General features: G+C 31.2%; 11 protein-coding genes across 11 annotated transcripts; 6 read left to right on the top strand and 5 right to left on the bottom strand.

Annotated features, from left to right (window-relative positions):
• Positions 1–3,156: 3,156 nt before the first annotated feature.
• Positions 3,157–4,947, top strand: GO595_010172 (RasGEF domain containing protein; the record flags this gene model as incomplete). Its single annotated transcript, XM_067912821.1, has 1 exon — positions 3,157–4,947. One exon carries the CDS (start codon positions 3,157–3,159, stop codon positions 4,945–4,947), a length of 1,791 nt encoding a protein of 596 aa, XP_067768910.1.
• A 731-nt stretch (positions 4,948–5,678) lies between these two features.
• GO595_010171 (small GTP-binding protein) lies at positions 5,679–6,263 on the top strand (the record flags this gene model as incomplete). The annotated part of the gene is made up of 1 exon (XM_067912820.1): positions 5,679–6,263. The coding sequence occupies one exon, from the start codon at positions 5,679–5,681 to the stop codon at positions 6,261–6,263; it is 585 nt and encodes a 194-aa protein (XP_067768909.1).
• A 198-nt stretch (positions 6,264–6,461) lies between these two features.
• On the top strand, positions 6,462–8,477 carry GO595_010170 (uncharacterized protein; the record flags this gene model as incomplete). Its single annotated transcript, XM_067912819.1, has 1 exon — positions 6,462–8,477. The coding sequence occupies one exon, from the start codon at positions 6,462–6,464 to the stop codon at positions 8,475–8,477; it is 2,016 nt and encodes a 671-aa protein (XP_067768908.1).
• A 741-nt stretch (positions 8,478–9,218) lies between these two features.
• Positions 9,219–10,664, bottom strand: GO595_010169 (F-box-like/WD repeat-containing protein TBL1XR1; the record flags this gene model as incomplete). Its single annotated transcript, XM_067912818.1, has 1 exon — positions 9,219–10,664. The coding sequence occupies one exon, from the start codon at positions 10,662–10,664 to the stop codon at positions 9,219–9,221; it is 1,446 nt and encodes a 481-aa protein (XP_067768907.1).
• Positions 10,665–10,751: 87 nt separating this feature from the next.
• On the top strand, positions 10,752–11,276 carry GO595_010168 (uncharacterized protein; the record flags this gene model as incomplete). Its single annotated transcript, XM_067912817.1, has 1 exon — positions 10,752–11,276. The coding sequence occupies one exon, from the start codon at positions 10,752–10,754 to the stop codon at positions 11,274–11,276; it is 525 nt and encodes a 174-aa protein (XP_067768906.1).
• Positions 11,277–15,423: 4,147 nt separating this feature from the next.
• GO595_010167 (uncharacterized protein) lies at positions 15,424–17,043 on the bottom strand (the record flags this gene model as incomplete). The annotated part of the gene is made up of 1 exon (XM_067912816.1): positions 15,424–17,043. One exon carries the CDS (start codon positions 17,041–17,043, stop codon positions 15,424–15,426), a length of 1,620 nt encoding a protein of 539 aa, XP_067768905.1.
• A 1,912-nt stretch (positions 17,044–18,955) lies between these two features.
• Positions 18,956–20,164, bottom strand: GO595_010166 (Leucine Rich Repeat family protein; the record flags this gene model as incomplete). The annotated part of the gene is made up of 1 exon (XM_067912815.1): positions 18,956–20,164. One exon carries the CDS (start codon positions 20,162–20,164, stop codon positions 18,956–18,958), a length of 1,209 nt encoding a protein of 402 aa, XP_067768904.1.
• Positions 20,165–21,870: 1,706 nt separating this feature from the next.
• On the top strand, positions 21,871–22,764 carry GO595_010165 (uncharacterized protein; the record flags this gene model as incomplete). Its single annotated transcript, XM_067912814.1, has 1 exon — positions 21,871–22,764. One exon carries the CDS (start codon positions 21,871–21,873, stop codon positions 22,762–22,764), a length of 894 nt encoding a protein of 297 aa, XP_067768903.1.
• Positions 22,765–23,199: 435 nt separating this feature from the next.
• GO595_010164 (TPR Domain containing protein) lies at positions 23,200–24,666 on the bottom strand (the record flags this gene model as incomplete). Its single annotated transcript, XM_067912812.1, has 1 exon — positions 23,200–24,666. One exon carries the CDS (start codon positions 24,664–24,666, stop codon positions 23,200–23,202), a length of 1,467 nt encoding a protein of 488 aa, XP_067768902.1.
• Positions 24,667–24,956: 290 nt separating this feature from the next.
• On the top strand, positions 24,957–25,325 carry GO595_010163 (uncharacterized protein; the record flags this gene model as incomplete). Its single annotated transcript, XM_067912811.1, has 1 exon — positions 24,957–25,325. The coding sequence occupies one exon, from the start codon at positions 24,957–24,959 to the stop codon at positions 25,323–25,325; it is 369 nt and encodes a 122-aa protein (XP_067768901.1).
• A 165-nt stretch (positions 25,326–25,490) lies between these two features.
• GO595_010162 (omega gliadin) lies at positions 25,491–26,423 on the bottom strand (the record flags this gene model as incomplete). The annotated part of the gene is made up of 1 exon (XM_067912810.1): positions 25,491–26,423. The coding sequence occupies one exon, from the start codon at positions 26,421–26,423 to the stop codon at positions 25,491–25,493; it is 933 nt and encodes a 310-aa protein (XP_067768900.1).
• Between the last annotated feature and the right edge of the window lie 2 nt (positions 26,424–26,425).

Here is a 26,425-nt window from a genome sequence, read left to right as displayed (position 1 = left end):
TAACAATTATCATCATTTTGTGTTGTGGATTAGCTGTACTTTCTGTTGCAGCTGGTATCTTAGTAGTAATTAAGCTAAACAACCCAAAATGAAGGATCAAGCAACTAATTAATGAATTTAGCTTTAATAAAATGAAAAATGTTATTGTGAATTTTTAACATATTCATAATTAATTAAAAAATTTATAAAAAAAATAAATTATCAACTAGATTCTTTTTTACTATTAAAAAATATTGATATTTACAAGTCATTAAATTCTATGTTTTTTATTGATAAAAAAAAATGTTTTTGAAGTTAATTTCGAATTTTATAACCATAAAATATTTATTACAATGGTTCAGAAATTTTCAATTATGATAATTCTATTATTATGATTTGGATATTATTTCAACTAGTTCATTCGACAGTCGTAAAAAAAGGAAAAGGAATCATCATGGCTGATGGTGTTGTCACCAATACAGAAGCTTTCAAATATGCTGAAACCACAGTAACTATAATGTTCGGAAAAGGATTAAAACAAATTGGAGAAAATGCTTTTGCAAGTTTTAAAAAAGTAAAAAATATTAGTATTCCACAAACTTGCTTGAAAATTGATGCATATGCATTTGCATCATGCAAGTCATTAGAATATGTTAAACTCCCAGCAGGCCTTACACAGATTAGTGAAGCAACTTTTGCTTGTTGTTCAAATCTAAATCATCTTTTAATTGCAAAAAATCATTTACAAAAAATTGATAAATATGCATTTCTTTATTGTTTCAAACTGAATGATGTTGTTCTTCCAAGTGTTTTGGCTGAAATTGGAGAAAGAGCATTTTATTCATGCTTTAGTTTAGAAAATTTGATTTTTTGTGGAAAAAAAGAACCAAAAATTGGGGCACATGCTTTTGAGTTAACACCTCTAGAAGTAATATCAGTAACATTTCAATATAACACAGCAAAATTTGCTGAAATTGAAACAGGCGAATATGATCAAGCTGAAAAAGTTTGCAAAGTACCTCATGATGTCAAGTTAATAATGAGAAGGCGAAAGTATTTTCAACCTAAAGATCCGATTTTAATTATTTGCGCCTGTATATTTGTAGCTGCTCTTGCTATTGTGATAATTACTGTATGGCATAATCTAAAGAAAAATGAGGAAATAATACAAACAGATTTTTCAAATTGAGTAAATTGTATTAAATATATTTCTTTTTGTCATCAAAATATTTCCAATTGTTTGGATCCGTTACAGTAAATAAAAATGAAAAAAATTGAACGAATTTATTATTCAATTTTTGTGTAAATTGAATATATAACCGCTAGATAAATTTATCACCAACAAAGGTCCGTTCATGGAAATCGAAGCAAAATTAATTCTTGTTGGAGACGCTAATGTTGGAAAAACAAGTATTATCAATCGTTATGTTTCAAATGAATTTAAAGAAGCAATAATTCCAACATTATCTGCAAATTATTCATTAAAAACAATAAAAACAGAAAATACTACAGTCCGTTTGCAAATATGGGATACCGTTGGTGACGAAAAGTATCGTTCTATTGTGCCAATGTTTTATCGTGGATCACAAGCAGCTTTCATAGTTTATGCAATCGATGACTTAAAATCTTTTCAGAGTGTAGACAGTTACTTTGAAAGCTTACGCAGCCATTTAGATCCACAGAACCTTGCTCTATTCTTATTAGCAAATAAAATTGACAAAGAAGAACAACGCCTAATTTCTAGTGATGACGGAGAAGCTTGCGCCCAAAAAATAAATGCCACCTATTTAGAGGTGAGTGCATTTTCTGGTCAAGGGATTATTGAAGCTTTTACACTTGCTTCAACTCAAATAACAACTACAGGTGCATACAATCCTCAGCAAGATGAAATTGTGCCTAAAGAAGAAAAAAAAACGTGTAAATGTTAGTTTCTAGATAAAAAAAAATTTTTTTCTACCGACCGTTTAAATAAGAAATGTGATATGAAATAAAACTTAAATTACTTACTCTTCATAACCAACAACAATTATACCTTCATTCGGTAATACACTAAATTTTTCTAGGCCTCTAAAAGTGAAATTAATAGGCGGCATTAAGAAATTACCTTGAGAATACGCTATTAAATCAAGTTCAATAACCTTACTTTCATTTGGTCCAAGGCTTATTTGAAAATCTGTTTCTCCAATTAGGCCAATGGTTTGATCCTTCTCTAATTCACCTAATCCAACTAATTCTCGATCCGTCTTATTTTCGATCCTTACTCCAACTTTGAATGGCTTGAGCGCAGATACCATTTTTGGCAATTCTTCAAATGCTATTGAAACAGGTTTTGGCTTATCTTCTACAATCTTATTAACAGAATAACTTTGCTTACACTCTTTGAAGTTTGGTAATGTCCATGAAATTTCTATCCCATTTATTTGTTTGGTTAAGTGGATGAATGTAGACAATGTATTTCCAGGTTCTAATGAATCTGCAATTGGAACAGACTCTTCTTTTGGTTGTCGGATTGCAACATTTCGGATTTGAAATGGGAGTAAATTTTTGATAAGAACAGATAAGAAGTTATCTGGTTTGACCTGATGAAGATTGAGAATAATTTCTATTGATGACTTGATTGTAACTTTAACAGTATTTGTAAGTGTGTGCTGCTGATTATCGAATTTAAACGACGCTCTAATTAAGATTAACAGTTCCTTGAACAGGGCATTTAAATGAAAAATTGTGAAAAATATATTTCTGTGGGTTAACTGTTTGTGGTATAAATGGTTCCGATTGGTAAAGGATACGAGTTCCAATTTTAGCAGATACATATAATGTTGCTTCTTGAAATGGTTGGAAACGGTTATTGGTAAGTGTAGCAGTAAACATCATTGGAACACCAGAATATCCAACCATATTTTTATCTATATCAAATTTTGGAATTGGAGTTTCTAAATGAAGTGGATCATTAAAAATTTCAAGAGGAATTTTTGATATTTGTGGCATTACCAGAGATGGTGGATCAATGTTAAATAAATTTATTTTTCCATATTCATTTGGTTTTGACTTTATTTTGCTCTTTTTTTTTTTTTTTTCGTTAGTTTAAATGTCAAATATAAATACACAATTTTTTTATGCCAAAAATAATTATACAAAAAAAATTTAAATGCAAATTTGGGGTGCCCTATTTCAAAGATGTCAACACCGCACGAGTTTCTTCTTTCAGGTTCTTTACAATCAACGCCATCAAACTCTTTCTCACAACCATCTATTCTCTATAACCCTTTTGGTGATTCTTTAAATTCAGAGATACCAAAACCACCACTTCCAATATCGACTGAATATGATGCAGCATTTGAACACTTTCACAGCGAAGCAAACGTTGACCGCTCAGATTGGCTTCAACGTGTTTTAAATGAAAGACCAGATATCAAAGAGTATCGAGAAATGGTTTTACCAATAACTCGCGCAGCAAAGTTTGCAGAGCTCTATCTTCCATTTAATCGTTTAGTTTCGCAAAATCTTCTATTATCGTTAATATCTCATCATCTACGTACACTCGGTCTTATTGAAACACAATCCGCATTACACTCTGAATGGGACGGCCCGTTTGATATACCTTCTCATATTCAACAATCACAACTAAATCATATAATTCAACGCGGAATCTTTCGTGCAGAAAAGTTTTGGGAGTTTACTTCTGAAATGAACGAGGCAAACAAAAAGCTTCTTGATCAAGAGATTTCTCGAACAATTGGTGGTATTCAGGCAGTTACTGAAGAAAGCAAGCCTCTTGAAAACGAGGTTTTAGGTGATCCAAATAATGTTTACTTTGAATCTGGTATTCTCAGGCGAGCCACTATCAACCAACTCATGCTATATATTACTTCTGAAAACCAACCACCCGAATTCCCGGAGACCGTTTCTGCGTTCTGCTTAACGTACAAATCGGTTATCACTTCACAAACGTTATTTATAAAAATTTGTGAATGCTATCGTCTAACGGTTAGGGCAAACGATCGCAACGCCTCTCTTCGGACGATATCATTTCTCAAACAATGGATCAAAAAAGCAGATACTGAAATTGAACCTCCTATTATTGATGCCATTAAAACATTTGCAGAAAAGGAAATCAAGCCATTATTCCCACGTGAGGCAAACGCATTATTTGTTCGAAAAACTCATAAAAATGACATAGATTATACACAAGCACCACTTGTAATGTTAGGGAAATGTAATATCTTTACTGGCGATTTCTCAATTTATGATATCCCACCAGAAGAAATTGCACGACAAGTTACATATATATCATCTACACGATACTACTCCATCCAACAAAGTGAACTTTTAAACAATGCATGGGAGAACCCACGTTTACGACATCGATCCCCAAATATTGTATTCCTAAGTGATCGATCCAATTTAATCCGAGGTTGGGTTATCAGCTCAATCATAGAGGAGAAGACCACAAACCAAAAGGCCAAAGTTATACAATACTTTGTCAAAGTTATGATGTTTTTAAATGAGATGCATAATTACTTTGATCTTTTTAATTTCCTTGGCGGGTTTGATAGGCCTGAAATCGGTCCATTTATTTCGCTGTTAACTCGAAGTCAAAAGAATTTCATTGCAGATCTCCAAAATAAGATCGGAGATAATCCAAGTATTTCACCAAAAATTAGAGAAATGCATAAAGAAGCATTAGAAAAGAGTGACAAACCATGCTTGCCTCATCTAACTCTGCTTTTGGGGGACATCTCGAGGTACGACGTCCCTGACAAATTTGGCAATTTGATAAACCTCTCAAAATGCAAAAAGTTGTTCAAGTTGACAAAAGAAGTAGAAAAATTCAAGAAAAGGAAGTATTGCTTCTTGCCAATTAACCAAATTTTGGAAAAGTTAATTCACCCAAGAATTTTAGATTGTGAAACATTGAAGATTTTGGTAGATGAATCAGGTACAGATTCAACGAACCGAATTCAATGAACCGAATTTTAGATAAAATTAATGAGTTTTTTTTAGAGTTATGAATAAAAATTTATTTTAACGAAATATTTCTTTGATAAGTTTTTTTTTGTTATGTTTAATGAATGCAAAATTATCAAGATACTTACTGACATTATGGACTTATATTTTATTATTTCCCTAATTTCTTTTTTAAAATATAAGTTCTTATTTTAATTTCATAGTAATTTTTTTTTAGCCAAAGGGCAGCATCATTATTTCTTTCATTTTGCTCACACTTACTTAGAATCGTAAACTGCTTCCTGATGGGCGCTTTTACCTCCAGAAACTGGATTATAGTCCTTTTTTTAAATCACTTTTAGCTTTTATTAAAATAAAACAAAAAATTGTTATGGAGCAAAAGTTATAGTGTTAAAAAACTTGAAATTTTTTGCATATTTGAGAAAAGAAAAACATGAATAAAGTGATTCAAATCGTTTAAAATAGAAATAAATTATTGCAATTCAAAGACATTATTTCCCTATTTGTGTCGTATATATAAACATTTGATTCATGTTAATTTGGCATATTCTAAAAAGTTGGAATAGATCCTATCAATAAACTATTGAATTAACACAGAAACCGTTCCAAAATGATTGGTCAGCCTGTTGATAACCAATCGTTTGAACTTTTTGAATTCATTTTTCGGTGAAATTTCGGTTTTTTTGTGGCGACTGAATAGGAATAAATTTCTCAAAAAATGGAATAAACAAATGTTAAACCAGATCAAAACTGTAGTCGTTGGTGACTCAAACGTTGGAAAAACATGCATTGCAATCAGAGCCGCCCGTGATGAATTTCCAACAGACATTTCAGCTACAGTAGGAGGTGCACAATTTTCACTAGAATTAGAATTAAACTCTGAAACAGTAAAATTTAATATATGGGACACTGCCGGACAAGAAGAGTTTAGGACTTTGGTACCATTGTATTTCCAAAATGCTGTGTTAGCTATTATCGTTTTTGATATAACCAAAAAAGAAACATTTCAAAATCTGGATGTTTGGGTTAGATTGCTTAACCAAGGAGCACCAGAAAACGTCTTAAAAGTTTTGGTCGGAAATAAAATCGATTGTAATGATCATCGTCAAGTAACTTATGATGCTGCGATGAGATACTCAAAGCAAATTGAAGCGGTTACATATGTTGAAACATCTGCTAAAACAGGTCAAGGAATCCACGAATTATTTGAGAAGCTTGCTGTTGAAATCGAAAAGCGTCGAGAAGATGAGCTGAATATTCCACAATACGAACAACCAAAGCCTATCCCACAGAAGGATCGCAAGTCTTGTTGCTAAAAATAAAAATTTTTTGGATCTTCAAACTTTGAACGTTAAGGAGTACGTTTATTAAATAAAATGTTTTCAAGAATTTTCGGGACAAAGCTTCCAAAACCAAATGAAGAACAAATGTCAATTAAATTGACGAGCTTTCCACTTTCAATTGATTCGGAAGTTACTGCAATAACTTTTGAGCCAAGATTTCAACTAATTGGAATGGGAACAGCAAATGGTAAATTATACGTATTGAATTCTAATAAGTACTGCTATTCTTCTGAGTCTTCAACACAATTTCCTGTTTGTAAAATTTTACCACTTCCAAATACATCATCTTTTTTTTCGGCATGCAGTCCTTGCATGATAGAAAATCATCCTTACTATCGGACAAAGGGGAAAAATTCGCAGTTTAAAAAATATGATCCTAAAAAAGTTCCTTCAATTGTCGTTCATTGGGTTATTCGAACTGATGCAATTGAACCTAGGGCTAACAGCATAAGATTCAATGTAAGAGACTTTGCAATTTCTCCAACAAATCCTAACTTTGCTTTAATTCTTACTGATAATGGAGCATTATACGGTTATTCCATTGAAGATCTCAAGTTCACAAATTTATATATTAATGAGTTTGAAGGTAAACCAGCAACTTCAATTTTTTCTGAGTCTTTTCTGGAATTTTATGTTTCTCATGAAAAAATTGATTCAATTGATATTCAAACAATGTGTATGAATGACTACAGCACAGCAAAAGCATTGACTATGGATATATCAGATGGGTGTGCTGCTATTATCGATTATGATGGTAATGCTTGTTTGATAAAAGGAAACAGAACATTACAAAAAGTGACTCCTATCGAAGGTGGTTTGACAGTTTTTTCAGGAATCATATCGAAAAAAAATTGGGTTTCAATAGTCCATACACAAGAAGGAGACAAAATTTTTTTGAAGGAAAAAGAGAAAGTTTCCTTAGGGAATGATAGCTGTTTGGTTCCTGGATGTATAATCAGATATGGTGATTTTTATCATAGAAATGATCCAGAATTTATTTCATTTATAACAGAAAGTGGGAAACTTGTTTTCATTGATGGGCATCAAGAAGATTGTTTTTTTACGGAGAACATTGAATTCATAAAAATTTTCGAAGATAATGATCATTTCTATATATTTTGCCAAGAAAAAATCATTGACTTCGATGGCCTTTGCTTTTGTGGTACAATGCCAAATAGCTTTGGAATTCCTTTAGCTATGAAAAATGGAAAATTACTTATTATTGATTCTGAAGCAAATTCTGTTTCAACTGTTGATATCAACACACAAGAAAAACAACAACTTCTTTCCGATGAGTTTTCTTTAATCAATCAATATAACTCAATTATTAGTTTCTGTTGTAAAGACAATATTTTAATGCACATTGACCTTACAAAGGATGAATTTGTTTGTGAAAAGAGCGAAGATGACTTTTATCCAACAGAAGACATTATTATGTGGAGAGATTATCAAGATGCAAAGATAACAATCACACGCAAGAACAAACTAAAAATGAAAAAATCCAAAATCGAAATATGTGATCCTGAAGAGAAAATATTACTTTTTGAACCAATTGATGAAACAGGAAAAGTGACCAAAGAGGGACCGTTTATTTTGATCGTCACAATGGAGAACGTTTATATTTTTGTAAATGAAAATAATAAATTCAAAAGAGCAAGAAAAGAATCATTTGGCGGTCGTATACTTGATGCCAGTGTTGCTGAATGGGGATCTCTTTTGTTAAGATTGGAAAATTCGGTTCAATTAATAACATTGCCCGATCCTTCTTTTTCCCCAATATTTTGCCACAAATTCTCCGCCGAAGCCAATGCATGCTTGGTTCCACACAAGGGAGCTTTTATATTTGAAAATGGAAAAACATATGCATATCTCAGAAATAATGCAACTACATCAAAACCTATCTATGACCCAGAAGTACCACAGCTTAAGGTACCTCGTGTGAGTACAATACAGAAGCTCTTTGGGAAGAAAGATGCCAATCTTAAAGATGCTGATGAAGCTTTCCAACACAAAAGAGCTCAGCGCGAAGCAGCAAAACTCTCTGAAACCACAGAACTTATGCAACAGATTTTGGTTACAGCACAGAAAAGAGGAGAAGTTCTAAATGAAATGGAAATAAAAGCCAACAGAATACTACAGTCTGCTCAAAGATATCAACAAATTTGCCATGAACTGGCGAAAAAGTAATTACATACAGTAAGCATTTTCCTTGTGCACGAAAGATTACACAAATTTGTGTAAGTATTTTCAGTAGTTTATTGGTGACGATGGGAGTTTCACAAGAAAACGATAATTTTGTATTCAATTTCTTATCGTTTATCAACAGGAGTTTTGGAATTTTTTAGAGGTGTTAAGTTATCAAAGATGATAAATTTTTTGTGATAATAGACCTTACCTACTTTTGAAATGTAATAATATTAAGAAATAAATTAAACTAAATTCGAGTTTATAAATTTTTTTTAAAGTTTTTTTTAAAATAATTATTCACTTCTTTTATCAAAAAATATTATTACTATTTGCATTATAATATGATAAATTTTATGTATTCCATAAATCAGTATTGCTGAAATTATATTAAAAATCATGATTTTACAGTTAAGAATTAAAACGATATAGCGACAAATTATAAATTGATACCTTATCATATATTTTATCACCTTAAGTTAAGGTCTTAACGCACTCACAAATTTAAATTTAACATCTGAATTTCAATCTCTTCCAAATTAAATAAAAAATATTCAAATCTTTAGTATTTACATCAATTCCTTCTTGTTCAACAGGTATTATTTATCAGCATCGATACTACCATTTTGAGAATCATTTTTTGGTAAATTTTTTGATTCTATTCAAATCATTGAATACTTTCTTTATTTCCAAAACTATTTTAATTTTAGATTTTTATTTATCTACACCACACAAAAAATATTTCTATTCTTGATAATATGGTATATCTTTAGCAGCAATTACCACAATTGAAGCATTTTCCAAGCACAATGCGATATTTTCGCCTGTTGGATCCCATTTTGCCTCATATATGCTACTTCCTGCAGCATATCTTGCCACCAAAGCGAAATCGGATGTTCTAATCACATTAATTAATCCGTCCACACCACCCGACACCAAATATTTACCTAAAGGCGAAAAGCAAACAGTATAAACAGGTTGAGTATAACCTCTAAACACAGCCACACAAGTTTTATTCTCTATATTCCACAATCTCACAGTATTATCAAAAGCGCCTGAGGCCAAAATCTTCCCATTATTATTAGGGGCCCATTGTATCGTATAAACATTATTAGTATGACCGGTCAAAACTATTGGTTGACTATTACTATTAAACGGAGACCAAATCCGAATCGTTCTGTCATCAGCACATGAAGCTAATAAGTTACGTGACGGATCCCATTCGATTTTATTAACTTCGCTTGTGTGACCATACAATAAATAAAGTGGTCTTGCTTCACCTAATTTACAGATCAAGATGGTAGCGTTACCATCGCATGACGCAAAAATGGAATTGTCTCTCCAATCAACATCTAATACTCGCGAGCGATGATGTTGGAAAAATTGTTTGACATCGCCATTTAATACATTCCATACAATAACACTTTGATCAGAACTCCCTGTTAATAATGACGTACCATCTGGAGAAAATTCCATGGTAAATATAGCTTGGTGATGAAGATTTAAAACAAATTTGAGTTCGCCATGATTCGTCCATAAACGTGCAACCCCATCAAGGCAGGCGGTTGCTAAGATGGTGCCGCTTGGATTCCAAGATAGGGTGGTGATGTCTTTGCCATCTCGGTTTTGCTGAGTAGCATGGTCAAGGATGTAATGTGTTTTGTAGGTATGATCACGAATTTCCCAAATTATGGCTGTTGCATCATTGCCTCCACTTGCAAATAATGTGCCATCTTTGTTCCACGAACCACAGTAGACATCAGAAAAATGGCCTCGAAGTGTTAGAATGGAACTGTCTTGTATTATTGTGGGTTCAACTATTATTGGAACAGGCTGTTTAAGAGGCTGACGTGGTGTGGGTGGAGTAGGTGGAGTAGGTTGAGTACGTGGCTTGGGTGGGGTTTTGGGTGGAACTATTGGTTCCTCATTTCGTACTGCTTCGATTAATGATGAAACAATGTTCTCTGGTGATTGATCAAGTTTTGCTTTTTCGTTTATGCTTTTTTCAAGTTGCATGTATAACATTCCTTTTTTTAAGATAGTAACAAGAGCTTGAGGAGGTAATTGACTAACAGGATAACTTACTCTATCAACAAGGGCTTCATTGGAAAATATATATGCTGTGTGTGGAAAACCAGTTTCTTGAAGATAACGTCGAATTAAGAAATTGATTTCATCAGAAGAAATCATTTGGCACTTTTTTGCCCAACCAAAAATTTTATGAATCCTTTGTTTTGTATTCCTATTGAAGGCAAAGTGTCCTGTGGCAAAACTACTATGATCAAAGAAATGATAGAGTTCTTTATGACAAAAGATGATGTGCAAATTGCAGGATTTACTCAACCAGTGATTTATGAAAATGGAGAAAGAAGTTATTATAAATTGGATTTAATTACAAACCAAAAGACAATTGTTTCATATGAATTAGCTAAAAGAGTTGGATTCATCGATGGAAGGAATTGTCCTTATGTATTCAAACAAGAAACATTTGATATTGTTCTTAAAACAGCAACAGAGGCTGTATCAAATGGAAATCCCGCGTTGATTTTTTTGGATGAAATAGGATCAATGGAATCAAAAGAAAAGGGTCATTATCAAGCAATGTTACAATATATCAAATCGTACAAAAACTCAAAGAAATTATGCATTGTTCCAACATACATAGACATTAGAAAAGTAGAAGTTGAAAAACTACTTCAAACTTTAAATATTACTATACCAAATATCACAATCAGTGTTCCAACTGAAAAAGATACAGAACTTCAATTCTTCCAAAAAGTTTATGAATTCATGAAAACATAGAAAGTATATTAAAAAATATATATTAGTCCTTTTTATTTTTGATATTCGATATCATAAGTAGCAATTTCTCCATTTCTCGTTGGAATTACCGAATGAAAATGCTGTTTCTGATTTCAAAAAGTTCAAAAAAGAAATCCAAAATGAGCGCAGAAAAGGAATAAATTAATTTCTCCAAAACATATCTTTACATAAACATTATAATATTACTCACAATTCCTCGAAAAGTTATGGCCATAACGTTAGTTTTAATGCAAATTCAAAAAATCCTTCACGAATTCTTTATCAAATCAATTATTTGTTTTTTTATATGTCTTCTAATATATTGGTCTTTGTGGTTGGTTGTTTGGATAAACTCCATACATTGCATATGGTGGTATGTATGTTTGATCATAATTTCCATATGGATTTGTATAATTTATATTTGAGCCACCCGACGTACTTTCGTTATTCATCCTTTCGGGATAGTATTCATTACCCATTTTTTGTGATGAAGAAGAAGAAGATGATGATTTTTTTTTGTTTTGTTGGCGCTTCCTACAACAATAGAAAATGAAGCCAATTAGGAAGGTGCAGGCAAAACCGGCGAGTGGAGTAATGATTTGAGAAATTTCCATTTTAATTACATTCAAAATTTAGAACCTAGAATTTTTGTTTTTGAATGGTAACCCGACCAGATATTTTCTGAATCAATTTCTCAAAAAATATCGGAAATTTAAATTTTTTTTATAGAAATATTTTGATTTCATTCGACACATCTTAATACTGGTAAAAATGAAATTTTAAAACATTGAATTCGTCAATTTTTTGTGAAGTTATTTGTTTTTCATTCTAATGTCAGTCTAATTCATTTGGATATTATAAAAACCAGCAAAACAAACCAGCTATAAAAAGTGTCGCTTTTGAATTCAAAGCGATCAAAATCAATTCAATAATCACATAGTGATTTGCATGCAAATTAGCAATGAATTTGAAAAAATTTCGTTCATTGAACGATTAATTTTTGACTTGAACAAAGAAAATGTTAACCAATCAGCTGATTATCTAATAAATAATTTTGATGATATTCATCCGTTATCTTTTAATATGATCGTTAGTCAAATCATATACTTAACTTTTGTCATAGGAAAAAATAGTTATGATACGTATATTTTAATTTTTTTAAAAGAAATGGATAAATTCGAAGAGAAGAAGAAAATCAATCCTAAAATTCTTGATGTATTTACAAATATTTTACTTGGTAATAGCACAAATGAATCATATTATCTCCTTTATCATATGGTTAAACATAATCTCATTGATTCAAAAATCATCAAAGATAAAGATAACTTATATTTTATAGAATATATGGAAAATGAAAAAATAAGAGAATTTAATGATAATGTGTGGCTGAATCAAAGGATTGAGGAGCTATCAAAGAATGATTGGGAACTTCATAAGAAATTAGTTGAAGAAGGACATAATCCAAATGAACTTGCAAAAATAATTCGAAATGATGAAATAGAAAAACTTCAAGAAATATCATCACAAACAAATTTTGATTTTAATCAAACAATTCAACTATCACTTTATGAAAGATGTTCATTTATTAACTATTGGAATGTTACACTAATTGATTATGCAACATTTTTTGGATCTGTTAAATGTTTTAAATATTTACTTATAAATGGTGTCAAGACAAAAAACACAGGTCAATATGCAGTTGCAGGTGGAAATATTGAAATTATTCATTTGTGTGAACAAAATTATTTATTATTTGAAAATTTATGCGAAGTAGCAATTGAATATCATAGGAACGATATCTTTAAATATTTTTATGAAAATAAATTTGTTGATATAAATAATTTGGAAAAATTAGGAAAGAAATGTATTCAGTTTCATAACTATGAACTTTTTTCGTTTTTACTAAAAGAAGGAATGAAAATTAATGACAATATTATTAATGAGTTTGCAAGAATTGGAAATATATATCTTGTCGAACATTTTCTAAATGAGCACCAACTTCCAAAAACAATTTTAATTTATGCAGTAGAATCAGGAAATATTGAACTAGTAAAATATATTATACAAAAAGGAGTTGATATCAATGTACAAGTTGAGTATTATTATTTTTTTTCGAGATTCCAAAATAATGTTTGTGAATTATTTAAAATATTTGGTACAGCTCTTATGATTGCATCTCAAAAAAATCTAATAGAAATAACAAAATTACTTCTTGAACAAAAAGAAATTGATATTAATGCTCAAGAAGGATTTTATTTAAGAAATTTTGGATATAATAAAAATATTTGGAAATTATTCATTATGTTTTATACAGCACTTATGTCTGCATCTATGAATGGTAACTTAGAAATTGTTCAATTACTTCTTGAACAAGAAGGAATTGATGTTAATGTAAAAGATTATGATTAATAGTTTTATTTCAATTTTGTTTTATTGTTTTGATGTTTAAATATAATATTTGGAATATTATTTCATTATTCTTTACAGCGCTCTTTCTTGCAACTTTAAGCAATAAAAGGAACATAGTTGAATTACTTCTTAAGCATAAAGAAACTGATGTTAATGCTAAAGTAATTTGTTTGTTTAGATTGTTGTTTATTTTAATGATTTAATATTTTGATATTATATTTGGAAATTTTATGAATCATTTAAAACAGCACTCATGGAAGCATCTGAATATGGTTATACAGAAATAGTTAAATTACTTCTTAATCATGAAAAAATTAATATCAATGACACTGATTTTTATTTTATTTTATATGATCTTTGTTAATAAATTTTGAAATTTATATAATACAAATGAAAATTATTTTCATTATTTAATACAGCACTTACTTTATCAACGGAAAATGGACACACTGAAATAGCTGAATTAATTCGTTCTAAATTACATTAGTTTAATAATGAAAAATTTAATACATAAATCACTTTGTCGAATGATTAATTGCAACTTGTAAAGTAAACAATTGAATGTAATAAGGACATTTGATTTGAAAAATATTGGGAATTGTGAAGTGACATTTTGTTTAGAAAACGGCTCAAATTTTATAATGGAGCAGCCATCTTTGTTGTCACACCTTATTGTTACCGAAATGATTCGAGAATTATCAAAAAAGTATGAAAATTTTCATAACAAAAGGGAAATAGTTGAACAGAATATTTATTTATTTGGGAAAAAGCCTGGATTTGCAATGACATCGCAACTGATTCGTAAAAATAATTCAGACAAGCGTGGCATTCATGAAGTTGCAGAATTTATGGCAAAAACATTAACACCTGCTATTTTTGGAATACCATCAATTACTGCAGGGTTTAAAATCAACGAAAATCGATTATCCATAGGATTTCAGCACAAAATACCAAAGCCATTTTCTTTTTTTACCAATTTTCAAGTTGATGAAAAAGAAGCATTTTATTATTATTGCTATTGTTGGTTCTTTTGCGGCGTTTACGAAGGCTCACTTCTACACTTTGGGTATAAGTCAGTACCAAGGATAGAGAAAGCTGAAAATGAAAAACTTATTTTTGTATTTGAATTCAAATAAAGTTATAATATTTTTTGCTGAATTATTTGTTTTACTTTCATAAAGTGCTATTTTATTTACTTGTTTATAAAATTTTTTTTTCCAAAAATTCATTCATCAGCCGATACGGAATTGAATAAAAAACGATCAAATCATATTTAATATCTTCTCAAAAAACTTCTATTTCTTCATAACTTCTCGACCTCTAATGAAATTCTCTCGATTAGTGTGATAGCAATATTGGAATCATCATAAATTTCTCTTTGAAGTGGATGTCTAATTCGCTCATTAAACAAATTTCAAATCTATGGTTGGCTAGACCCAGATATGCATGAACACAACGAAGACTTTTTGGTAATATAAATAAACACATACACAGAGAGAGTTCAATGCTTCCTGAGTGTCAATGAGCTATTGCTGTATTCAATTTTGAATGATCGAAAGTGTAAACTTCATAATTTATAAATACTTTATAAGTCGAATTTATAAAGTGTGCACATGAATTCTAATGAAATAACGTGAATCAAAAAACGCAACAAAATAAAACAAAAAACAAAATAATACAAAGTATATTTTCTATATAAAGAATACGATCACTGAGCTTTTGGTTCCGAGACTTATCATCAGTTACTTTCTTCTTCATTTTCTTCTTCTTCCTGGTCATCAGTATCATCTTCTTCCAGATCTTCGCTTATTTCTTCTTCCTCCTCTTCTTCTTCGTCATCACTTTGCTTTGGGTTGTAATCAGCTAGTCCGTACACTTGCGCCATCATACGCCTATACATGTCGTCAGTCGTTTCTTCTTCTTCTTCTTCTTTATCTTTTTCTTCTTCGTTTTCTTCTTCTTCCTCTTCTTCGGAGTCTGAAGAAAAGAACGCAAAATTTGCAATGACATCTTTACGCATTTGTCCACTTCGGTATGTATCATTATTATTTGACGTTTCATCTTTTATATCAAATTCGTCTTCATCAAAATTAGAAATTACACTTTTGATTCCAAATTGTTGTGGATATATATCGAAACTATTTACAGGTTTAATTCGTGAATTCGAATTTGGAAGTTCTCCGCCATAACTTACAGGTGATTCCAATAATTGTTTCTTTTCAGAAAATGTATCAGTAATAAATTGTTTCCATTTATCAGTTTGAAGGGATTTAATGTTTTCTTGCTGTTTGATAAGAAGTAAAATTATCTGTGAAATGTGACCTGAAAATTTGCCATATGATTCATAAAGTGGAATAATGTGATCTATTAGATTATACGTTTCAACTGTGGTCGCTATTTCATCTTGAGAAAGATTTCGTAAACAATCAAGTGCTATTTGCGCTATAAAAGTATTTGTTGCATTAGAATAAAATTTTGTCAAAATTTGAGAGACTTTGTTCGGATAAAGACGAAAGATAAAAATTCCATCAACGCAACTTGAGCTAAAATTAAGACGTGGTTCATACTCGTCAAGAAGATCTTGAAATTCATTACAGCCAAATCGAGTCTGAAGCATTGAAAGAGTTAAAAATGATTCAGTCTTACATAAGGGAGAACTAACTTCAAGTTCACAAAAATGAAGAAGAGAATCAAAAAGAGAAACGATGGTGGATTTAACTGGATTGAATGGATTCCTTTTATCTGATAAAATATTCTTAATAAGAGAAATGGCTGGACCTGCTAAGTTTCCACCATCCCTAATAGCTTCTGATAGGTGTGATATGATTGTTTCATGGATTTTTATGTTGTCTTGAAATTCAGTTAATATGTCAAACAAAAGAAGCCAAATGGCAAGTATGTTTATCTTGCTGATTGCTTGCGGAATTAGTTGTGGGAATGCTTCGAGAAAATCACCATGTGTGAACTTTAAAAAATGTTCAATAATTCTTTGAAAATTACCACATATATAAGGTGAGGATGCTGCTGTTGTGGATAAAAAATTGCTGATAGTTTCGGTAAATTGTTTTGATTCTAAAATGTTTGTTTGAAATTCATAACAAAGAGAAGTTAAAACGCCTGTAGCGATCTTGGAGTATTTAAAATAACCAGCTTCATTACTAAGTTCATCTGATAAACTCCATTTTATCAAGCGCGTTAGATTGTTTGGGATTAATAAAAACTTAACAATTTCGTCTATTTCATATCGTAATGATTGAAACAATGCCGGGTCCAAGAGAACTGTCTCTAGCTTTGTGTCTGGCGCTTTAACAAGATCCTTTATTGATTGGAAACTTGGTCCTAAAGTGTCCCAACTCATATAGACACTTTTTGAGGGAAAACGGATAAAAATGAAAAAAATGAACAAAAAAAAATGTTTACATGGCTTTGATTTGAGTTGAGCGTCCTTGTATAAATAAAGAAATGACAGTTCCGATGAAGAAAACAATCTGTATGATTAGAGTAATGATACAAAAAATCATTTCTAAAAACAAAACTGTTGAATTTAAAACAATAAAATATATTGTAAAAAATATAGAAAGAATAGATAATATAATATAAAACCAAACTGGCGAACATAAAGAACATTCAGGATGTTTGATTGAACGAATTGCTAGATTATTTGATATAATTTGTGATACGGCCCACAAGGCTAAAACAGCCCAATCTCCACCATCAACTCCATTTTCTAGCATTTGATCTTTCATCCAAAAAAAAATAAATTCAAAAATCCAAAAAGGAACCATCCAATAAAATGTATAATTTAGTCCTGCTGCAACAATAGCTGGAAGAACTGGTGCTTGATAGCGATAACTTTGTACTTCTTCTTCTTCTTTCATTTACAAATGAAACGTTATTTAAATTAACGTTCATTTTTATAAACGTCTTCTCCCAAAAAAGTCAACTGAAATAAATTAAAAGGATTTTGACAAAAGAAGTTCATTTTAATGATAAAAAATTCTACAAGGGTTCAAATATTTTATTTTTACTTTCAAATCACAAAACTTTGAGGATGATTTGAAAGAAAACTCTTTTTGAACGGATATTTAAATGATCAATTTGAAGATTTCGTTCCTATGCCACAATGTATCTCTAAAAGTTTCAATCGGGATTTTCCGATTGTACTTTTCAATCAAAAATTAAAGTATATTTTGGAACTTTTGAACTGAATGATGTCTCAAGTTATTTGTTTTGAGATAAAAAACTATCATACCTCAGTGAAAAAATGCAATAAAAATTACAAATTTCGATTGCATCATTTCAATGATACTAAAAGTTTTTATCACAAACTTTCAGTATGTGCAACTAAATTTTTATCAACTGATAAGCCTGTAGAATAATTGTGAAAGGTTCAAATTTGTTCCAAAATCATGAATGCGATATCTCCAAAAGGGTGTGAACAGCGTCGCAAAAAATATAGATATGTTTTTACAACAAGAGAAGATCAAATATTGCAAACGTTAGTAAATAAGTTTGGAACAAATGACTGGGAAATCATAGCACAACACATACCTGGAAGAACAGCAAGACAATGTCGTGAAAGATGGTTTACATATTTATCACCTGAAGTAAATCGCACTGCATGGACACCCGAAGAAGACGGATTATTATTTGATTTAATTCAAAAATATGGAAGAAAGTGGGGATCAATAGTATGTTACTTTCAAAATAGAACACAAAATAATGTAAAAAATAGATGGAACACAATCGTAAGAAAAGCAAGATCAATTGGAATGGATCCAAATGATAAAGTTCAATTTATAGAAACGGGACAAAGAATTGCTTGTAGGTCTACAAGAAATTCATTCGAAATACCAAGTCATCATCATCAGCCAGAAGTTATATCAAATCCTCTTCATATATACTCAATAAGCTATTTATTAAATCATTAATACATCTATTTTTATTAATTTTTATTAATATTTTAGTTTCGTCATTCAATTTTGAAAAATATAAAATTTTTTTCGATATAAATTTCCTTTTATTATATTTTAATGACTTATGAATTTTTACATAAAAGATAACAAATAGAGACTTAACTCATTAATTTAATTTGCAATATCAGATCAAAGAGAATATCAATAAATTTTCGGAATATATCTTTTGTGAATTTGCATTGGAAATCAGTTCTTATGACGCGTTAATTCTTTTTTGTTATTATTATTATTATTATTTAATAGAAACATCGCAAAAACATTATAAAGTCGGAATTTCTAAAACTATTTATTTCTTTATTCATTGACTAATTTTCTTGTCAGTTCATCTATCGACAACTCTTCTTCTATTTCGGCCAGCATCCCATAGATTGGATCGCTTTCGTACTCGATGCCGTATTGCATCAGCATCTTCTCGATGTCGTAGTCGACGAGCCTTTCGTACATTTCGTTAATCACCGATGTACTGTTTGCTCTGCTCATTACTTTCTTAACATTAGTCTTATTCGAGTCCGTCCGAACAATTGTTTTGATCTGTGATCGCTTTATTTGCGGAATGTAATTCGAGTCGATGGAATTCTTTCCGAATTTCGTTTCGAATTTGCTTTTCATCGTTTCAATCATTCCATCTATATCACTTTCGTTAGTAATCAAATGTTTACTCAAACGTTCAAAGTCATTTCGTGGAAATGATGCAATTTTCATTTGGGTGGAAACTAATGTTGTGCAAAACTTACATAGGTAATCAAAGGAACTGATGTTAGATCCATCAAAAAAGAGACGATTAATGGTACCATTTAAAACTGATGGAAGTATTAGCTCAATACCATCTTGTCCAATGCCTTGGTTTGTAACATCAAGATAAACTAATGTGTTTTGTTGTGATTTTAAGATTGGAAATAGTAAGTGTCCAAATGAATAATTAATTGACTTGTCATTACGCAACGATAAATGAGTAAACGTGCGACCGGTGATGTACTTTGAAAAAGCGAAAAAACCGTTGGGCGAATCGTAAACGTTGATGGAAGAATTGAGAGACAACCGTTGGAGTTGCGGTTGCTTCTCTAAAAAAGTGGTGAGCAGAATGGTTTGATTGGAATCGAGTGTGTTGTCATCAAAATAGAAACTCTCTAAGGATGGAAAGTGAATGCTTGTAAGAGCTAAAAGAAAAGATGTAAAATCATTATCACTTATTTCCATTTGACTGAAATCTAAAGAATGAATTGAAATGTTGTTCTCTCGAATAACAATAAGAAGCGACAAAAGGAAGTCTGAGTTACACTTACATGAACGAAGACTAAGAACAGATAATTCTTTGACTAATATTGGTCCATCAAAAGAAAGAGCTGAGGTAAATACGCCATTATCAAGGACAATTTCTTCAATGCCTATGTCTCGTTGAAGAAGTTGAGAGAGAAATGAAGATCCTTTAATTCCGCAATCATTCAAAACAACTTTATGAAGACATTTGGATTCAATAACCCATTGACAACAAAATAGTTCCATCATATGAAAGAACAAGTATTCACTTTGATTATTAATTTTTTCAAATGTTATTTGTTCTAATTGATAAAAGCATTGGTTAAAGAAAATAATTTGGAACAAATAAAGCATGCTTTCATTTGTAAATGTACAATTAGAAAACGTTAATGCTGATATCGATCTTCCTATTGATGGAATAACTTCAAAAAACTCAGAAAATGCCGAAGTTGAGGTGTCACAATTTACAAAGCGCCATTCCTTTGGTGTGAAACTGTGTGTCTTTTGGTATAATTTTTTGAGGTACTTCGCCGATCCTTCAAAATTCACTTCATCAAAAGTGATACGCTTAATAAACCTATTAAAACGGAAAAGTGGCAGACATAAATTGAGTAAACTCGAAACATTTAATTTTTCGATAATTAAATGACTTGTTTCTTGTTCAAATGCGATGGAAAGTAAGATAGATTGGAATAATGGTGAGGCCATTCGTTCCTTTGTAATTTTAAAATGTTTGATTGAATTTTGTTTGAGTTCTGTTAATAATGATTCTTGAACAATTAAGTTATTATGCATTGCACATGAAAGTGTACGATCTATGAATAAAGATTTTGGATTATAAATAATTTGGGCGGTGGTTTGATCTGTTGAATTTTCTTCAGCACAAGTAATATTAAGCGGTAAAATATCAGTAGGAAATTGTGATTGTCGGATATAAAACACAAGAGATACAATGCTTTCCATATCTTTATGTTTAATTCTGATTTGTGAACTTTGGCTGCTAAAAGATGCTTGCTTACTTGTGGTGTATATTGAAGTTAAATCACAAAAAGAAATGGATTTTGTTACGTGTGATTGAAAATTAAATGATTTTTTTCTAATAAGAAAAATTCCAACAGAACAAACAATAAAATCTCGTGTATGAAGGTAATTGTTATGGCCAACTTTTAATACGCTGCCCTTCCAGTATATTTTTACATCTTTTAATCTGAAAAATGGATTTAAATTACTGAGAAATTCATTTTCTTCTTCTGTTGACATCTGAAATGTGATATGAAGTTCGTTACTTTAAAAAGTGCAAAAGTTCTTACATTTGTGACTAGATATATCAACATTTATTAGGCTTTAATGAATAATAACATTTATTTTCATTTACTTTTGCAAAAACAATTTAAACATTAAATCATCTAGCATGAATAAAAAAATATGTAATTCCCTTAGTGATCACCTAAAATTTTTTCTTGAAGGTTATTCCTAAATATATTGAGACTTGTTTTATATATATCATATTATTTAGTAACTATATTGGATTTTATGCGAAATTTGCATCAGGGATAAGCAAATAAAATTTTTTAATTTTAGGGCGCCCCCATTATATGTCGCAACCCCTTGTAGAGCTTCTTTCATCTGCAAATGATGATGCAAGGTATAGGGGCATCTCTTTATTAAGTTCAATACTGCTTACAGACCCAACCTCAATTTTTAATGAATTTGATTCATTTTATCCATTCTTCAAAAGCTTGATGGAAAACAGAGCAAATGATTCAATATCTTTCTACATGTTTAACGATTTGTTGTATACTGCTATTTTAGCTAGCAAAATTAAAAAACCAAAACTTTCTTTAATTACATACATTGCAGAATGTATAGCATCTCAAAATCTTCCAGGAAGAATCAATGCCTTTGTTTCAGGAATGGTTGGCATTCAAAATTTTGAAGTTCCACTCTTGTCAATGATTTCGACACCAATCACTGACAAAAATATTTATTCTCCTTTGGTAAAAGTTTTATATTCTACCGAAAGTGAAAATATTCTCAAACTACTCAGCGCAGATACAGAAAAATTTGCTAATTTTATTTCAACATCATCTGATGAAGATCTTACTTCAATAATGAAACTTGTTTTTTCTCCAAACACAGCAATATCCAATTTTTGTTTATCTGTTGCTCTCAAAGTTGTTCAATTAAATCCATCAATTTCTGAAAAATTGTTTTCTTATGCAGGCCCTATTTTAACGATGCCAAATTACGAAAGTAACAAAGATGCAGTAAAACTACACCGATTACTATTATCATCTAAAGGCGGAAGTGAAGTTCAAAAAGTTCCAGAACTTTACAAAAATTTGGCACGTTTAGTTTTTGAACAGAAAACGTTCGAAACCGTCGACCCGAAGGGAACAAAGAAGTTCCTCACAGTCCAACAAACACCAAGAAAGACAACAGTTCTCAAGGCACGTCGAAGTACTTTATCTATGCGCCTTGATGAAGCTTCGATAGGTCAATATTTAGCACAATCAGAATCAGATTCATTAATTGAAATAAAGCCAACTGTCATAAAACCACTAAAAGGATTTGCAACAAAGAAGAGAAGTGGTGGCTTACATGCATCGTCTGGAAAGAAATGGTTCGAGTTTTATCCTCACAACAAATGTCTCGTTTGGAGAGCAGAACAAACGCAAGATGGTATCAAGGGAATACTGTTTCTGGATAACAGTGTTTGTATTGATAAATCTGGCAATGTGTTATCAATTAAGTTGAAGGATAAGACCATTCAGATACAATTTGAAAATAGGAAAACATTGAACGAATGGTACTCTGCAATCTCAACTTGTACTAGAAGCCAATGAATTTAATTATGTAAAAAAACGAAAATTTTTATGAACAAAATATTTTTTATTTATCTTTTCGATATCACAAAAAAGAAATAAGCAAATGTACATATGAAACACAACGCGACGAGTTCGATTGACATTTTATTACACAGATGCGTCATAATGACGAATGAATAGGGTAAAGTTTCAATCCATTAAACAATAATTGTAGATTTCTTGATACAAGCTATAAAAGTAATTTTTCTCTTTATTTATAAAGACTTTTATTCAAGATAAACTTAAACATTATAATATTAAAAGCAGAAAACCTTATTCAAGATTTTTGATATGTGTTTTTAAACGTTTCAATATTATTTTTAATTTAAAGTTGTTCTATTTAAAAAAACAAAGCAAATCATTTATAACAATATAATATTATTCATTTATTTATTCAACATTAACATATATAAATTAACTATTTTCACTTTTCTGTTCCAATATCGAATTCACCAAATTATCAATCATTTCATCGACTGACTCCGACACCTCCTGATAATTTGGGTATCCGCAAATGATTGCTTCCACGAACCAATACAGCGACTGTCTCATATCGCCCAATTGCTGAGCGATTTTTCCTCTCAGCAAAGCGAAATCCGGCTCATTTCTCACTGCGTATGACACCTTATCTATACATTGCAACGCTTCCAAATTTTTTCCACACTCATTTAATATCTCAGATTTCAAATAAATCGCCACCAAATTATTTTCGTCAAGACTTAAAGCCTTATCCAAGGCCTCCAAAGCCTTATTTTTCCTATTACACTTATTCAAAATCGTTGCATAAACAAAATATAATACAGAAGATTCGGGATTAATATCGATCGCTTTTCTCGTGTAATATTCAGCCGAACAAAAGTCGTCTTGTTTAAAGTACACATTCCCTAATCCATACCATGCGCTCCATTCATATTGGTTACGATCAATCGCTTGTCGAAAGAGTATCGATGCTTCTTTTAACATGTCAATCATCAACGATTCGTGCCCACTTAACGTTAATGCATACGAACAACTTCGATCGAGTGAAGCGGCGCGATTAAACATATTAATGGCTTCTTCGCTGTTCTTGCGAAGTGATAAAAGGTTTCCTGTCGCAATCCATGCTTCAGGTCGATTCGGAGCAAGTGAAATCGTTCGTTGAACAAGTTCACTAAGTGTCGATTCATCTTTAAGCTGCCAAAGTGTGGTGGAATAAATATCAATGCCATCAACACAGTATGGATGCGCAGCGTAAAGATTCTTAAAGACATTGGCAGCTTCGGTATATTTGGAACGTTTGAAATAATGGATGGCAAGTGACTTTTGTGTAACAATAAGGGAGTTTTGTGGTGGTGGAAGATTTTTAATATCATCGGGAAGATTGAGTGAGTTGGTATAAAGTGTTTCGGTGAGAGAAACAGGTGTTGGAGAATTCCGTTGATGAGAAATGTGTGAGGTAGATGAAAGCATAAGAGGTTGGATTTCAAGGGTTTGAATGAAGTCGGTCTCAGCTTGAGATTGGCGGTGAGTTCGTATTTTAATAAGACCAAGAAGATATGTTTTTGCTATTGTAAAATCTTTTCGTTTTTGTTCATCAACTATTGTGGTCGTATCTAATTGCTTAAGTACAGATTCAGCACCTGAATAATTACCGCTTTCAAAATAAGATTGTGAATAAATAAGATATAAATCAGGTGAATCTTTAAGATATTGGTGATAGCGTGAAATCAATAAGACAGCTTGGGAAGGAGAACCTGAGTCAATATATGTTTTCGCATAAAGAAATAAAAAATTTGATGATGGAAATTGTGGAAAAAATTCTTGACAAAGAAGTAACGCATTTTCAAAAAACCTGAAACGAAGTGAAAATTCTATAGCTTCGAGAACTTCCCCTTCTTCCATATTGTTGCAAAAATGTTAGGGAACCTGATAACTTTAAAACAAAAAAAGCCACCGGCGGGACTCGAACCCGCAACCCCAAGATTAAGAGTCTTATGCTCTAGCCGATTGAGCTACGATGGCAACCTGTCTAATTTTAGAAATTTTGTTTAAAAAATTACTTTGTATTTGATAAGTGAATGCCTTTTTCAAAAAAACCGTTGAAAAATAAACTATGCAATCAAAAAATTTTTGTTCGATTTTTGAATGTAGGCGAGTGACCTCACTTGTGTCACATTCACTAAAGCTAACATATGTTGAAGAGGGGCATAAGAACTGGACGTCCTAAGTTCCACATTCGTGCTCGCTTTATCACGTATGAAGGTAGTGACGGTATTGAGAAATACCAACTTGATTCCAAAGGTAGATTGATCAATGCTGATCTTATTAATCCTTCCAAAGTCCTTCAAGCTAAATGCTCTACGCCACCTACCAAGGTTGATGAGACAGAAGGACATGAAACCAATTTTGATGATTTTGAATTCCAAGGATATTTTCATGAATATCCTCCAAATAACGAAGTGATTGGTGAGGACATCGCATTTGATGAAATTGATTTTGCAAATTATCAACTTGATAATTTTTATGATAATAACCCATTTTCATATGGGGATGGTCTTTAAAAAGGCCAAGATGTAGAGGATCGTAAACCATCCTCATTTTTTACTAAACAATATATATTTTAATTTTTAATTTTTTCATTTTTGTAAAATGTGCCAATTATAATTCATATGTAAATCCAAAGTAGTTCTTTATTAAGCAAATTTTTATTTTCTTCATTAAAAAAGTTATGTATGTTTTGGGACTGATTCATCTTGAAATTGATTTGGATTTTCTTCAGTATGAAGTTGTGGAAAATTGTATATTCCATAGCCCTCAAATGTGTTTTCAGTTCTCATTGTTTTTTGTTGTGTACTTGGTTGCTTATCAGATGTCATAACTTGAACTGGCGGCATTGCACTTAATTGTACCATTGGCTGTGGACTTTGATTAAATGGATGGGTTGGATATTGACTTTGAAATTGTGGAGGTGGTGGATATGCAGCTTGTAATGGTGGTACATTTTGCTGGCCTACATATTCGTCATCAGAATCACTGGATATTTTTATATATGCACTTTGATTGAAAACTTTTTGAGTCTTGACTTCTTTATTTTGCTTTTGCACTTGTTGTGGTCCTGCTGGATATCCTGGCATAGCATATTTTTCTTTTCTTTTAACTTGTTGTATGTTGATTTTTAGTTCTGGTGGTACTACCCACATTGGAGTAACAAGTAAATTACCATGTGGGGCTTTAAAAGGTGGTGAATTATTTTCAGAAAGGTGAATATCTATTTCGATCATCGGCGTACCTTTTTCAGGTGTTCTTGTCATAAAAGGAAAGAAGTAACGAGTGACCATATTTGATGGAAACCATATAAGTGGTAATAAAAGTTTTGCTACCTCTCTCTCTCCATATCTTTCTTTTACTTCTAATATTTTGAATGAAACTTGTGCAGCAGTTGGAGCACTATAACGTAATATTGGAATGGCTGTTGAAAAATAAAAATTACGAACTTGTGATTTTATGAGAGGGGAAACAACGCCTGAGCCATCTGGAATAAGTTGAATTAAAAGATTTTTTATTTCATTTCCACGACTACCAGGAACAAAAACTTTACGTATCCGTATAAATGCAGTTTTCTGGAAGATTGGAGGCACATTTTGTGATTGCTCATGCATTT

Source organism: Histomonas meleagridis, assembly GCF_020186115.1.
Source record: "Histomonas meleagridis strain 2922-C6/04-10x chromosome Unknown scaffold_61, whole genome shotgun sequence".
Classification (NCBI taxonomy): Eukaryota; Parabasalia; order Tritrichomonadida; family Dientamoebidae; genus Histomonas; species Histomonas meleagridis.
The sequence above is the reverse complement of the archived record's forward strand: the minus strand, read 5'-3'. Positions and strand labels throughout refer to the sequence as shown.